This window comes from Pteropus medius, unplaced genomic scaffold (genome assembly GCF_902729225.1).
Source record: "Pteropus medius unplaced genomic scaffold, Ma_sr-lr_union100, whole genome shotgun sequence".
NCBI lineage: Eukaryota > Metazoa > Chordata > Mammalia > Chiroptera > Pteropodidae > Pteropus > Pteropus medius.
The window spans coordinates 60,566,724-60,581,985 of record NW_024349800.1 but is presented as its reverse complement, the minus strand read 5'-3'; the positions used below and the strand labels follow the sequence as shown (position 1 = coordinate 60,581,985).

General features: G+C 57.5%; 1 protein-coding gene and 1 pseudogene across 4 annotated transcripts in view; both read left to right on the top strand.

Moving 5' to 3' along the window:
• ATP6V1C2 (ATPase H+ transporting V1 subunit C2) overlaps positions 1–15,262 on the top strand; it is a 41,762-nt gene that overhangs the window by 25,186 nt on the left and 1,314 nt on the right. For 2 of the 4 annotated variants that reach the window (XM_039887850.1, XM_039887849.1), the window contains exons 6-12: positions 3,154–3,245; positions 5,476–5,574; positions 6,156–6,224; positions 8,163–8,255; positions 8,335–8,428; positions 10,816–10,953; positions 11,790–11,891. In XM_039887850.1, the coding sequence (XP_039743784.1) occupies positions 3,154–3,245; positions 5,476–5,574; positions 6,156–6,224; positions 8,163–8,255; positions 8,335–8,428; positions 10,816–10,953; positions 11,790–11,891 (687 nt within the window). Of the gene's footprint in view, positions 1–3,153; positions 3,246–5,475; positions 5,575–6,155; positions 6,225–8,162; positions 8,256–8,334; positions 8,429–10,815; positions 10,954–11,789; positions 11,892–15,125; positions 15,259–15,262 lie in introns of those variants that run through there. The other 2 variants (XM_039887851.1, XM_039887852.1) reach the window with 2 other exon arrangements.
• LOC120622632 (uncharacterized) lies at positions 4,251–4,380 on the top strand (annotated as a pseudogene).

Here is a 15,262-nt window from a genome sequence, read left to right as displayed (position 1 = left end):
ACCCTGAGCCCATTCACCGCGACCCTCTGTGCCTCTTTTCTTTTCACAAGGTGCTAACGGAGGGTCGGCCCACCCTGGCCCACTCTTAGAATCTGAAACCCAGCCCACCCCCAGGGTGCTGATTCACTGGGCAAACTCTGCTTCAGTGGAGTTTGGCTTAGGAGCCCAAACTCTTGGGAGGTATCCCGGGGAGGTCCTACCCCTGGCCTGAGGTGCCTGTGACAATAAGGAGGCTGGTCAGCACTGCCCCCGTGGCTCCACCCACTGGGTAAGCAGTGGCCTCTAGCTTTTGCTTCGTGAATCAAAGCACTACAGCACAGGTCTTTGGGGACACTGTGGCGGGTCTCCCAGCCATGCCGACTCCTGTTTTTCTCACTGAGGGTGGGTGCTGACAGTGTACGACTGCCTGTCCCCACCACCGCCGCCCCGATCCACCAAGCCCCTGATATGTCAGGTCTCCTCCTAGCTCAGGTGTCTGGGAGAGAGTCTCAGCCAGGCCAGGAACAAAGCCCTCCTGTTGTCTGTTCTGAGTGGCAGAGCCACCTGGGTGTGGCCGGGCGGGCCAAGAGAGGGAGATGACCGCTGGGACCCATCCCGTGCAGCCGGCCCATCTCCTCACCTCAGGCTGCTGCCCGGCCTGTGTCTGGGAACACAGGTGGGGCCAGGAGGCTCGGAGACCTGGGTGCGGCTCCTTGGGTACCATTTGCGTCACAGTGGTCCCAGCCCCACCTGGGACAATTGGGCAATGATTCTGGAAGGCCCTTTGAGGAGGGGCTGCCTGGAGCGCCCGGGCCAGGCGTGGCTTCCAGGAGGGCGTTGTGTGCCTTCGCCACCAACCTGGAGGCATGTGGTAGTTTGTGGGCCTGGCTGCACCCCGCCCTGCGGTATGATGCCGGGTTCGAGCTAGGTGGGGTCAGCACCATTCTCTGAGTACCCTGGGACAGTGCTCCCCAGCATGGTGGTCCTGGGGTCTCCAGACCTGTGACAAGGGCCCCAGAGTGTACGAGGCCATTGGCTGATGGGTGAAGGACAGAACCTGGCTTCTCTCTAGTCCAGGGGATCCACAGAGTGCCTTCAGCAGAAAAGCAGGTGGGAGGCACGGGGGTGGTGGGAGGGCATGGGTGGCACTTCTGGCTGTCTGGAGCCACACTGGGCTTTTGTTTCTTTTACTTCTCGTGTCACCCCTGCGAGGTAGGTGTCACCTTCCTCCGATTTCAGATGGAGGCTGGCTGAGGTTAGGTGGCCTGCCCCAGGGCCTGCAGGGGTGAGGTGTTACATGGGGTGGGGGGGCGCGGGATGCAGGTCTTGTGTGCGAGGCTCCCTGCCCAAGGGGCCTCCTCTGTGAGGCCAGCCCGGCAGAGGCTCCGGGTGTTGGCGCCCCCAGCCCGTCCTGCACAATGGACTCACATGTGGTGGCTGCAGCCCTGGCTCAGGCCTGTTCACCCAGTGGGAGGTCTGAATCTGTTCCTAGACACATCACAGTCAAAAGGACTGCCCTCGCTGGGAGAGGCCACTCCAGCTCTGACTGGAGGAAATCAGAAAAATAAGGTCACTGTGGGATGTTTTTGCTTGTTTGATTTTTTTTCTTTAAAAAAAAAAAATCTTATTTTCAAAATCGAGATCTGTGGATTGTACCCATGTCAGTCCCCTGGTTGCGATATTTGTACCGTTGTCACGTAAGATGTTACTGATGGGGACACCGGAACACGGCATCGCTGTGTACCATTCTTATAATTTTCTGTGAATCTACAGTCATTTGAAAGTAAGAAGTTTTTTTAAATTGTAACAAAAAATTATAAATTTTACCAAAAAATCGAATATATCAAAATGTAAAGATAGAAACATGAAAGGCCTCCCATTACAGCAGCACCCCCCATTTTTGCTCCTTTTAACTGCCCTTAAAGGTAACCCGTGATTAAAAGTTTAAAGTAGATCCTTCCATCTATATAAAAACTATATATATTTCAACTCAAAATTGTCCATATTGTAAAGATTGCCTCGTTTTTTCACGTAACGATTCTGGAGATGTCTCCACGTCAGCACGTGCTGATCTGTTGTGTTTGTTGACATGAATATCGCCCCCCGCCCCCCGTGGCTGATTGCAAGTCACCAGTGAAGTGTCACTGACCGTGGGCCGAGGAGAGAGACGTGGGAGGCGACGGTCAGTCTCTCCCAGGAGCCGTGGAAACGGGCCCCGCACCCCACATGTGCCAGCGCGTGGGAACCCAACTCGTGCGCAGTGATCCGTAACGGGGGGCGGGGGTCCCACTTTGTGGACCAGTTCTGACTCTGTGGACTGTGCTGTCGCAGTGTGGGCCCTGGAGGGCAAGGGCTGGTGGGCTGCTTTTAATTCCTGACAGCGCCCAGCACAGAAGATGGCCTCACTGTGGCCTCACAGATGGCCTCGTCTGCTCCAGTGACCTCAGAACACTTGTTTGTAGCAGTTGTCTTAAGAACTACTGTGTTTTGGGGGCGTCTGGCGAATTGGGTGCTGGCAGGCATTTTTCTTTCCCTGTTTCAGGCCCCTGGGGAGACAGTATCCTCCTGGCTGGGCTGAAGTGGCACCTGAGGCAGAAGAGCTGGGCCTCGGGCCACGGCTTGTCACATTCCCTGCCCACCGCCGGAGGGGGTCTGAGATCCCGAACCTTCTAGAACAAAGGGATCTCCTTAATATCAGGCTGGTGACCTGCCTCCAAGCTAAAAGGAGCCTTCTCACTGCGGGGGAGCAGGAAGGGGCTGCCGTGGGACGCAGCTAAGTCTGGAGACCTGCACCCTGTCGGGGCTGAGCCATAGTGAGTCCCCGCAGGAGCCAGCATGGGGGTCAGCCCGAGCTGACCTCTGGCACAGCCCGAGAGCAAATGGTGTGGAGGGCTGTGGGTGCCGTGACGGTATGAGGAGGGCTCTAAATGCCATGAATATTCAGCTCCTGGAGTGATCCCAGAAAAACCATTCGTGCCTCGAGCCTCACCCCGTCCTGCCTCCCAGGCCCTCACTGTAGGGCCCAATATGGAGTGTCCAGGAGAGTGGAGGGGAGAAAATTGGGCCATCCTGGCACGTGGGCAGCTAATGTTTCCTCCATAAAGGCACCAGGAGCCCTTTGTGGCAATTCGGAAAAGTTCCACCAACTCTGGACACTTTTACTTTCCCCAATAGCAACTGGCGCAGATCGAGACTGACCTGAAGTCCCGCACGGCCGCCTTCAACACCCTGAAGACGAACCTGGAGAACCTGGAGAAGAAATCCATGTGAGTGGCCCGTTCCCGCCCTGCCTGCGGCCTCCGAGCCTGGCTGCGGCAGGGTGCTGGCCGGGCCTATGCGTGTGCCGTCCGGATCCCGGCCCACGTCTGCATCAGCAAGAGCGAGAGGGAGACAGATGGGAGGGCAGACAGGCGGACAGGCGGACGCAGAGGCTCCTGCCTCTCCGGGAGCTATGCTGGGAGAGAAGGACCTGGAGCAGATCGGCGGGGGAGGGGGGCAACGCCCAAGCAGGGGTTGGTGGTACCTCCCTGCCCCAGCCCGGGGAGGGACTGGAAGATGCTGGAAGAGGCACCTGTCTCTCTCCCAGCCTCTCCCAGGTTGCTGGGAGCACCGGAGTGCCCAGGATCCTCCCACTGTGGGGGTCCAGGGGCTCCTGCTCACACAAGCAGCGGGAGCTGGGCTGTCAGAGCCTGACCCTGGTGATGACCAGCGGAGGAAAGTGGGCTCTACGGAGAGGCCCTGAGCGGAGTAGCCTCAGGGACTCAGGAGCACCACATGGGAGAGAGAGCAGACTGCTTGGTCCAGCAGACACGACCCGTCACCATGGTGTTGGGGGTGTAGGAGTAAAGCAGTGTCATGAGGCGGTGGCCATCTTGTGAGGTAGTGAGCTCCCTGTTGTTGGAAGCATGTTAGAAGCCAGATGAGCTTCTGCTGGGGAGGCTGGAAGGCGCTTATGAACAGGGCCGAGTTGGCATGGAGGACCCTTCCAGTACCCCCTAGATCCGATTCTGCTGGCGATTCCCAAAAGATACTCCAGAGAAGGGACATGGCCTGGGGGAGCTCGGAACCAGCTGTCCCCTCGGATGGCCATCCCTCTGATTGGCTCATTGCCGTGAGCAAAGAAAAAGTCACCAGGGAGGTCCCTTCAGTGTCCACTCCTCTCTCATAACGGTTACTGGGCCAGCTGGCTTCTCGTGAAAAAGGCACATAGCACATTCATGAGAAATGTACAGCCAACCGTGGTTGCCTGACTTTGTATCCAAACTAAATGTGTCTATGGCCATGTCGCCCTGAACACGCCCAATCCTGTCTGATCTTGGGAAGCTAAGCAAGGATGGGCCTGGTTAGTACTTGGATGGGAGACCACCAAGTACCACCTAAGAAGACCAGGTGCTGTAGGTGTAAAAAAAAAAAATTAAATGGGCACCAACTGAATTTTGCCCCCTTGGTCCCTTAGCCCTACCAGGAAGAGGTGAGGATGGGGGAAGGGCAGGGTGCCAATGACAGAGAGCCCTAAATGTTGACCTTGGCAGAGATCCATCGCGGCATTGACCATGGGCCATGGGAGGCACATGCATGTTGCCTTTGGTGAGGGACCCTAAGGGACTTACCAGTGATAACCCAGGAGGGTGAGAACGCAGGCTCCCTGGGCAGGCTGGGGAGCCTCTGTGGGATAGTGTGTTACCCAGAGCTTTGGCTTCGGCTAAGCGCTTGAGAAGTATTTATTCAGGAAGCACCGTGTGCTAATAATTTAGCTAACATCACAGCCTAAGTGCTAATGGTACAGACAGTCGTTAGCTATATCTTGGCCCATCTCCTGATAGAGCAGCCTTGGTTCATGTGCTAAAAATACCATGGCCTCAATGCAGACCGGGTTCCACGGGGCACGTAGAAAGCTATTTCAGGTGAGTGTCCCTGGCCGCCGCGCCTGTAAGGCGTGTAAAGTGAACTGGAGCTCCCTCTGGGGTTGTCTGCCCAGGACAGCCCACTTGGCTCCGCAGGCCAGCCCCTGTGTTGACACTTGAGTAACTTAAGCTGCCTGCCACCAGTGGCCCCCTCCCAACAGCAGTGGCTTGTGCCCAGGGGCACTGCAGGTGTCTGAGGTGTTGGATTCAGCAGCCCCTCAGGTGACGGGTGACAGCACCTGAGTCCCTGCCAGCTGCAGCAGTTCTGGCCACCCAGACACAGAGCTGGGGGCACACGGAACCCCAGGCCCCCGCCCTCCCCAGGGGACACCCTGAATCCCCCACAGTTCCTACCCGCCGCCCCGTCCCCATGTGTTGTGGGTGTGTTGTGGGCGTGCCGGGGTCTGTGCCCCCCTGTGTGTCGTGGGTGTGCCAGAGGCCCCCCACCGTGTGTGGGGGGGCGCCGGGTCATAGGCCTATGTGTCGGTGCTGTGGTCCGTGCCCTGCCCCCTCGTGTGTTGGTGTGCCGGGGTCTGTGGCCCCCCGTGTGTCTTTCTGCTGACCGCACCCCCTTTGTCCCACGTGGATTCAGGGGCAACCTCTTCACGCGGACACTGTGTGATATTGTGAGCAAAGAAGACTTTGTGCTGGATTCTGAGTATCTGATCACACTTCTGGTCATCGTCCCCAAGTAAGTGGGCCAGGAAGGTGGGCGGTTTGGGGTCTCGGCCTGTGTGGGTGATCGTGGAAGGAAACTGGCGCTGCCCGATGGAGAGGAAGGAGCCCCCACGGCCCGGATCCCGGCCCTGGGTGGTGGCCGTGCGGCGGCCGCAGGCGTGAGGCACGGTGCCTGTGCTGGTGGCGGCAGCGGCTGAAGCAGCCGTGTTTTGAGCGCCTGCTCAGTGCCGGATGCCACGGACAGGCCCGTTTCACTCACAAGCCTTGGGCGTGGGGGTGGCCGTGGTCACTGTCTATCCCAAGGCCACCGAGGGCCAGGATTAGCAAGCTCCCAGTAGGTGTCGCTGGCTGAGTCCTTCACACAGCCTCCTCCGTGGTGCTAGGGCCTCGCGGGTTTGGTTTGCTGGATGGGGCTGGGCAGTGGGTTCCCAGTGCCCATGGCTGGGCCTCAGGGAAGGTTTGGGGCTCTCTCTAGTGCCAGTGCTGCTCACCTGCGTCCTTCAGGAAAAGGGGTATGCAACTTACTTCCTAAACACGCAGGTCACCCCACAGCCTTTTCTGCAGAACTCACTGAACCATTCTGTGTTGTCACAGACCAAGCTACACAGAGTGGCAAAAAACCTACGAATCCCTCTCGGACATGGTAGTCCCTCGGTCGACCAAGTAAGTGAGACCCCAGCTTGACCCCAGAGCCCTGGGAAGCACGTGTGGGTGCTCCGGGGCACCAAACCACCAAACACTGTGCCCGCAGGAGCCCCTCGGCCTGGGGTTCCTCCACGGCCATACACGCAGTTACATGCCGGACTCCGTCCACCTGTCAGGACTCCGCCTCCGGGAAGCCCTCCCTGACTACCCTCCTTGGCTGCACTCCACTCTGCTTCCCCACCTGAGAGTCAAGGAAGGGCCTGGCCATGGTGGCTGCCGAGTGGGGCAGGGGCGGGAAACAGTCTCTGCATGTGGCCTGCTGGGGCCAAAGCGGGAGCGGCTAGCGAGGGCCGGAAAAGTGCCAGAGGGGAAAAGGGATACAGTCACACCATGAACACCACACAGCTGGGGAAACCAGCGGTTGGGAGTTGCGTGCAGCAGCCGGGGAGGACTCACTATATGATGCTGAGTGGAAAAAGACAAGGTGCAGACAGGACACACAGCAGGAAGCCATTTATTTAAGGTTTAAAAATGGACGAAACTAAACCCCGTGTGACTTGGGCCTCTGCAGGTGCAGAGTAGAATTATCGGGGTGTTTGGGGATGAGAAATGCCAAGCTCGGCACAGGGGCGACCTCGGGGCAGAGAGCAGAATGCAATTAGGAAGACATGGGTTTCTGCCGAGTGAAGACTGTTTGATGTCTGAGCTGGGTGGCAATACCTAGGAACTGGTCACTCTTTATGCCTTTTCATATGTCTGAAATAGCCTTGTAATTTTAAAAGCTTTGCCCGTGAGGCTTGGGCAGCCATGCCCACTCATCTGCCTCCCAGCACACAGAGCTCGGCCTGCGGGCGGCCCTGCCCACTGCCATCCCAGCCCGGAGGCCTCTGGCCTGGGGCGTCGGCTGCAGGGCTGGCTCTCCCAGGCTCATGACTCACAGGAGATAGCGATCGGGAGCTAAGCTGAGGGGTGCAGGGAACAGGACAGTCACAGCCTGAGGTCACATGAAGGAATGGGCCAGGAGGGGGCACAGACTGGCGGAGGAGCTGGCCCTTGACGCTGGCCTGACTGGCAAGAGCGCACGCTGCTGTCCAGCGCTGCCCCTCTGTGGCCAGGTGCCGGGGACTCCACCGGGGGGAGGCTTGGCCTCTCAGACCAGAACCTCCGGACCTTGCACTGTCAGTAGGCACCTGAGGGTCGGCAGGGGTGACTCTGGAAAGGTCTCTGGAGCCCAGGGTCAGCCCCCTACGAGTGTGGGCTCTGAGAAACAGGAAAGGTGACCCACCCAGCATGCCACCACACCCTGCCTGGGCCCGAGGGCTCCCATGATTGGGTTCTCTGGCCAGCAGGACTCAGAGATGCTTGAACCACTGGCCCCCAACAACCCGATGTCCTTGGGGACAGTGGCCACCGTGGTTTTACTTTGAGGCGTACCGGGAGGCTGTGTCTAATTGGAATACAGCGACACTGGATGTGAAATGGCCTCTGGGAGATGGTTTCCACTGCACTGCTTCATTGTGACCGTAGCGTGTCAGGCCCAGGGGCCCCTGGGTGCACATGGGGTGGCAGACACCCAGGAGTGGCATTTCATAAATAGGAGCCAAAGCCCAGATCACCGTGCATAGCTAGACTGCAACCCCTTCCTCCCCTCAAGGCCCTGCGCTTACATGGCCTACAGGCCACTGAGCCTTAGCTTGGAGGGTGAGTGAGGGACAGGACAGGAGGGGGAATGGCAGGCAGCCAAGCCACAGGGCCAGGAGTCAGCAAGTCATCGGGGACAGCCTGAGTTTCCCCACCCTCAATGCCGTCGGGGCCCCTATGCCAAGGCCACCAGGCTGAGGGTGACAGGAGCCACCTCTGCAGTGACCTACCTCCTGAGGGAGAGGACGGGCCGTGCCAGCCGGCTCCAGCATGAGGCCTGGGAATGAGTCCCCATGTGACACTTCTCTCCAACAGGCTGATTGCTGAGGACAAGGAGGGCGGCCTCTTCACAGTGACCCTGTTTCGAAAAGTGATTGACGATTTCAAAACCAAAGCCAAAGAGAACAAGTAAGGCCTCGGCGGCTTCCCCGGGGCCTCCGCTCCCACTGAGCCTCGTAGCGAAAGCCTGTCGTTCTCTCGTTTCAAGGTTCACTGTCCGTGAATTTTACTATGATGAAACAGAAATTAAAAGGGAAAGGGAAGAGATGACCAGATTGCTGTCCGATAAGAAGCAACAATATGTGAGTACGCGGTGCAGGCTGGCGGAATTTCAGGCAAGACGTTCAGCGGCCCCTCCCGCTCCCTCCAAAGGCCTCCGTTGTCCCCAGTCCCCTGGGAGCTGCTGAGGAACATGTGCTCTCCTGGGGCTGCCAGAGCAGGGTCAGGGGACAGGCGACAGGCACAAGTAATTGTGGAGGCGGCGTCTAAACCGTGGCCTTGGCATTGGGTGCCTTCTGTGCTAGATCCCACCAAGGCCCGGCATCGCCTTTCCTGGAGGGGATCGTAACTTCATTTCTCGGATGAGAAGTTGAGGCTCTGAGAGGTTAGCGAGCCTTGGCCCGGGGAAGGGGACCCTGCTCGATGCCCCTGAGGTCCAGCGAAGCAGGCAGTGCCACCGACTCGTTGAGTGAGGCCTGCGCTCACCCTGCTGTGCTCAGCGGTGTGGTTCCCAGGCGTGATGTGGCCGCCTCCATCACCAGCACCTGGATCCACCTCCCTTATGTTTTTAGTAAAGAGTGGGTGCTTATCCTTGAGACTTCTGACGACAGCCACTCAGAAACTTTTCATGTGTGAGGGCAGGTGAGCTCAGGAGGGAAAAACCAGACTTTCTTTTTTTGGAATGTTAAAAAAGCGTGGCCTTGGGAAAGTCATTGCCGCTCTGTAAAACACAGGCGCTCCAGCCACGGGGCCTCCAGGGGCAGGGTGGGGCTAAGCCGGTGGCTGAGCGAGTGGGATGCTTTCAGTCCACTCGCCGGGGACGTCCCGGGAGCACCGAGCTCTAGTGCAGAGAGGAGGACGGGAATGAGGAGCATGTGCTCCAGGCCTCTGGGAGGCAAGTCCCTGCTTGAGTGAAGAACTTCCTCCCTCCCTGGCGGCCAAGTGTTTGCCCGGAGCCTCCCCGACATCGGCGGGGGGCTTTGCACCCCGGGCCTGACCTGTCTGTGTCAACAGCCTTTTTAGAGGGACTGCAGGCAAGTCGCCCCTCAGGAGAGAGCACCAGCCATGGGGCCCCTAAGATGGGGTTCCCAGCCCCATTGGACTGGCCTGTCCCCTTTGAGAGAAAATGGGAACTGATCACATGAACGTGCCCGTGGGGGACTTTAACCCTCCTCCCCTCAAGCATAAGCGCATGCGCACACACGTGTGTGTGTGGACATGTGTGCACACCAAACGGACTCACTCACTTCTCAGACCTGAGACGAAGGGCCGAGCCTGAGTCCTGGGTCCTGAGGCCTCAGACCCACCTGCCCAGGTGGGAAAGGGGTCACCAGCCAGAGTTGAAACCCAAAGGCTTCCTCTCGGTCCGAGGCCCTGACCCTGGGAATGCTCCCGCAGGCTCTGTAGTCGACACTTTTCCCAGATGCCTTAGTCCTGGCGAATGCTTCCTGCAGTGCGTCTGGATGGAAACCAGATAATAGCAGCTTCCACAGGGGCCGGGCTGCAGGCCCTGCCCAGCGGACAGGTGGTCAGGTTGGGCATTTGGCACCTGCCTATGTGCTGGCACAGACCCCCGAGTATCAAGGCGACACACGAGCCCTACGCCTGCCGCCTGGGTCTCAGGTTGCCAGCTGGTGATTTTTTACACGGTGTGGACTTCTGCACCCCTACACTGCCCCGGGGAGTCGTGCCAGGGTATCTCTGTGGGGCGTGGGGGTAAATGGCGTTTTGAAGGAGACACTAACTCAGAAGCATTTAGTCCCTTCGAGGCTCTCGCTGTGTGCCAGTGAGCAGGGGACAGCTGGGGGCAGCTGCGCCCCAGCGTCTTTAGAATCTCTTACCCCCCAGCCTGTTTGGAGGTGGGTACGGCAGCATCCTGCATCCTTCTGGCGGCTTGTCAACCAGAGGGGCCGGGCCGGGCCCCAGGTGTCGTCACTTTCCTTTGAGAGCGCAGGGTAGGAGTTTCCTGAGCTTTCTACTTGTTTGAGAGACTGAGGATAAAGGGTGACGTGTCCTAGCAGCGTGACCGACCGGTGTTTTGCAAGTAGCATGCTTGAGAGCATCCCGATTTCCAAGGAGGCCACCGTGGGCTGGGCTTGGTGGAGACACCTCGACCGAGCCAGACAGACAGACAGCTCCACGGGCACCTCCCAGAGCTGCCCCTGTCCTTGTCTGCTGATGCGGGCAGGCCCTGACCCAGGCCAACCAGAGGCAGAGATGTGGGAACTGACCTCTTTGCTAGCAATTGATTGGCTCTTTCCATGGAATGTGGAACCAAACAAAGGCTTTTAATACCCCTCGGGGACCGACATTAACCCGTCACATCTCCAGTCCAGCCAGCACCCAAGTCGGAGGTTGGGCCAGCGTTCTCGAGCTTGCCTTCCCGTGCTTTTCAGGCGATGAGATTTATTTCTGTGTATTCGTGATGCATGTTTCCTGAAAGATTAATAAATCATTTCTGTGCCTTTAGCAAACTTCCTGTGTTGCTCTTAAAAAGGGATCATCCACCTTCCCGGACCACAAGGTTAAGGTAACCCCGCTAGGTAACCCTGATAGGCCAGCTGCGGGGCACACCGACAGAGAGAGAGAGAGTGAGGGCGAGGGTGAGGTAAGCAACGCCCCTGGGAGCCCTGGGGTGCCCCGGCTCGCATGTCCTCGCCAGCACAGGCATCTTCTGAGAAAACAAATCCTTGCATTTCCTGTTACCTAACACGGCTTCGATTCGAGGAGTCCCGGACAATCCCTTCTTCCTAATCTGTGGGGCCTTCTTTGGGGCTGCCACCCCCAGCAGTGGATGGTGCTTGGGGGCCAGGGTGCCTCTGCCCCGCCTGGAGGTGGCTGGAGCTGGTGACGGGGCAGGCCCTGGCTGGGGGAGGGTGGCTGGGCAGCTCCGCTGTCCTGCCCAGGCTGGACCCACCCCTGACCTGTGCGAACAGTTGAAGGTCTCAGGTGGGAGCTCAGAGTCTTTGCTCCAAGACTCTGAGATCCCTCAGATGACCACACCTGCATTAGTGACAGCTGCCACGGCCCTGAGGGGCTGTGGGCATGCGAGGAGCCCCCAGGGAGCGGCAGCAGGTGGATGACCTGCAGCCTGGGCCAGAGCCTTCCAAGAAGGTGGGCCTCTTGGCAGTACAGTGTCCGACGGAAGCCTGTCAGCCACATGCTGAAAGCCCTTAGGTCAGGGGCTGCCCAGTCCCCTGCGGCCCAGCCCGAGATGGCCCCACGCATGTGCCAGGTGGCTGCCCGCTGAGCTTCCCTGGCACCAGGCGCTGTGGAGAACGCGGCCCTCGGCCTTGCCTGGGCCCCGTCCGACCAGCTCGCTGCTTCTGCCGGCCCCTGGCATTTCTCCTCAGCTCAGGGCTCGCTCTGTCAAGCCTGTGTCTTTTCTTGGAGTGGCATTGGGTGGAGCAGCCCGGAGGGGTCACGGCTCTCCTGTCTCCGCAGGGCCCCCTGCTGCGCTGGCTCAAGGTGAACTTCAGCGAAGCCTTTATTGCCTGGATCCACATCAAGGCGCTGAGGGTGTTTGTGGAGTCCGTGCTCCGGTAGGTGGAGGAGGTGTCCGAGCTGGGCTGTCCTGCAGGGGGGCGGCCGGGAGGAGCCAGCTCCGGGGACACCTAGGCTCCCCACTTCCGGCCCTTCCAGCCTCAGGACGTCGTCCCCTGCTCCTCCTGGCTCTTGGCACCCCATTAGGGTTTCCTGAGTCCAATGAACCTTCCCTCCGCTTTGAGGCCCCCTGCTGTCCGGTACTCTCTGGGGCTCTCCGGTGCTCTGTCCCTTTCCTGCTGGACTTGGGGCAAGTGTCCCCTGTTCTCCCCAGCTGGCTCTTCTGCGCACCTCTCCCCACAGCCCACCAGGGCCCCGGGACTCCTGGAAGAAACACCAGCACTGTCTCGGCCTTGACCTCTGAGGCCCAAACCCCAAGGCAGCACAAAAAGTAAAACCCAAACCAGATCAAACCACCAAAACTTATTTATTTTTTTTTTTTTTTTTTTTTTTTATAAAAGCAAAATAGGTTCACTGTGGAAATTTGGGAAACTATAGGTAAGCACAAAGGATGAATAAAAATCACCTGAAATTTTAACACCAAGAGGAAAATGCTACTAACATGCTTGTGTGTATTCCTTCGGATTTTTGGTTTTTTGGCTTTTTAAATTTACAGATATGAATAATTTTTACTAAATTTTCATGAAAATGGAATCAAACAGGAAGAGCTTTTCGAAGCCTGCTTCCGTGCCGCGCTTCGAGCGCGTGCTGTGTCGCGAACACGTGGCTGGCCGCCCGCTTCTTCCGGATGCTCCCCAGCCCGCGGGCCCTCTCCGGTGGTCTCCCTGGCCCCTGCCCCGCCCCCACCGCAAGGTGCCCCAGGATCCCCCGCAGCCACCCACCTGGCCGCCAGCTGTCCCTGTCCCCGCTTGCTCCCCGCGTGTCATCCTCCCACCACAGACTTCTCCCGGCTCATCTTCCCTCCCAGCCCCTCCCTCAGGGCCAGCTTGGACGCCTCTGCGGCCCCGTCCTCACATCCCGCCCCCGCCTCGCCCTTTGACAGGCCGGCCGAGGCTGCCTTTGCTCTTCCTCCTCCGCGTCTCCCGCCTCAGCTTGCCTGGCTGTCGCCATGACCTCCTACTTGGTTTCTGCCTCCAGTTAATCCCCCGCATGGTTGCCAGGGCGGTTTTGTCCGAAGATCAGATCTGACCGTGGCTCCTCACCCTCTCCGCCCCCCATCTCAGAGGCTGGGAATGCGCAGGATTGTGGTGCTGGGTTGAAAGGCGTATTCCAGCCTGGAGTGTTTTAACCCTCCATGGTGTAGACGGGCCCTAGGCCGCCCCTGCTTGCCTCGAAAATCAGTGTTGTGAATACCGCTGTAACACATACACACTGTAAAAAATTCAGGCTTGGAAGTAAGTATGTGCTGTGGGAGCCGCTCCTCACCGTCCCGCTGCCCGCGGAGAATCGCCGTGAACGGTGAATGGTTTCAAGTCTTCTTATCCCGCAAATGGCACCATTTATACCTAATATTCCGAACTTGCTTTCTTCACCAGCTTTGTGTTATAGCCTCACCAGTATGCGTAGAGCTATTTGATCCTTTTAAAAGGCCTCTTCGCATTCCATCCTATGGCAAGCTCATAATCTAAGAACGTAGATATTGAACATGCGCATTACAGCAGACAGGCACCGTTACCCTGTCCTACCTCCCGGAGGGCTTTGCCCCAGTTCGTGCTTGTTGCTCTGTCTTCCTTCTCTCAATGCTGACCTTTTTCCTACACTGGGAGCTGCAGGGGAGGACTCGCCTCTCTACCTGTGTTACCTGGCCCAGACAGAGTAGATGTCTGTGGATAGAATAAGATCGAAGTGAAGTGGACCCCACCCTCAGCTGAGGAGGCGCTAGTTCATCCTCGGGGTGGTGAGCCAGGGGCTTCCATCAGCTGAGATGAAATGCAGATGGGCCTCGCTGGGTGGTGGGCTGTCGAGAGATTGGGGAAGGCCGCCAGGGAGCTAACTATCCTGGATCTTGGGCCAGGTCTTTCGTGGGGAACAGAGATGACTGGTGTGTGTGGCTGAGGTCACCTAGGGAGTGCCACATGGAGGGAAGGTACCAAAGGGGCCTCTTAGCCCCAACGTCTCAGGAGTGGAGGCAGAGCCGTGAGGGAGTCGGGCAGGAGGGCGCGTTTGACAAGTCAAGGGAGGGGAAGGTCAAGGTTCTAGATGTCCCTGGTCGTTGGTGAGTGAAGCTCGAGCGTGTTGGCAAAGATCGGGTGACCTAGGACACTGGATACTGAAGTTTGGCATGAAAGCTCTAGGGAGTTAGGAAGAGGAGGGGACAGTAGCAGAGAAAGGTGGAACCGCAGCAGGGAGAGGGTGGCTCCAGGTCCTCAGTGCGTGGGGTGCAGGCCGAGGCAGGGCTGGCGCCCGGTTACAGTGGAAGCAATGCCAGCAGCCCTCTTTCCCCTTTCTGCAGATCAAACAGATCTCAGTATTTCAGTGAACGCTTTGCACCATTAGCGGCCAGAGACGAGGACTGAGAACGTTTGGGAGCCAGCCAGGGGATACTTTATGGACACTGAATGGGAAATAAAAACTAAGATGAACAGATCTTGCCCCTATGAATCACTTGCATGTCAGGCAAGTCCAAGCGTGTTAGCTTAAGGACTGCTTTCACACACCTGGCTTGGGAAATACTGAAGACGCACAGGTGATTAGACAGACGTCTGAGCACCTGCTGATAGACTATTTAAAAAAAAAAAAACACTGACAGTCACAAAATGTTTATTATTTATATAGTATTCGGTTATAATTGGACAACACCACAGGAGTAGCTGCCGGCAAGTGATTTTAAATGTACTCAGGAATACGAAGTCCATTTAAAATCTTTTCTGTCTGTCCAAAAACTCAGCAAAAGAACAAGCTTGATAAATCGTATATATTTTGCTGCTCTTTTAGTGGAGAAAAATCAGCTAAGTCGGGTTTTAGACAAATGCTTTGGGTCGGAACAATCAGTCCACTTGCCTCCATTCACCCTGGGCACTCACACCTAATGAGGCTGGGGATGACCCCCTCAGCCTCTTGTCGAGAACTATCAGTCACAAGTGGGCTAGCATATTCTAGATTTTTCTCTCCAGAAAGATCCAATAATTTGTTTTACCCAACCCTAGACCTTTTGCTCAACAGTTTTCTCAAGCTACGCTGGCTGAAGGTTTTCATTCTTATTAGAACGAACTCTGTGTTTCTTGCCCAGTCATTTTACCCATTTGTGTAACTTATTTTCGCATTTTGTCTGAGAAGGTACGGACTCCCAGTGAATTTTCAGGCCGTGCTCCTCCAGCCTCATAAGAAGTCAGCCACCAAGCGGTTAAGAGAGGTTCTGAACTCTGTCTTCCGACATCTGGATGAAGTGGCAGCTGCGAGTGTGCTGGACGTAG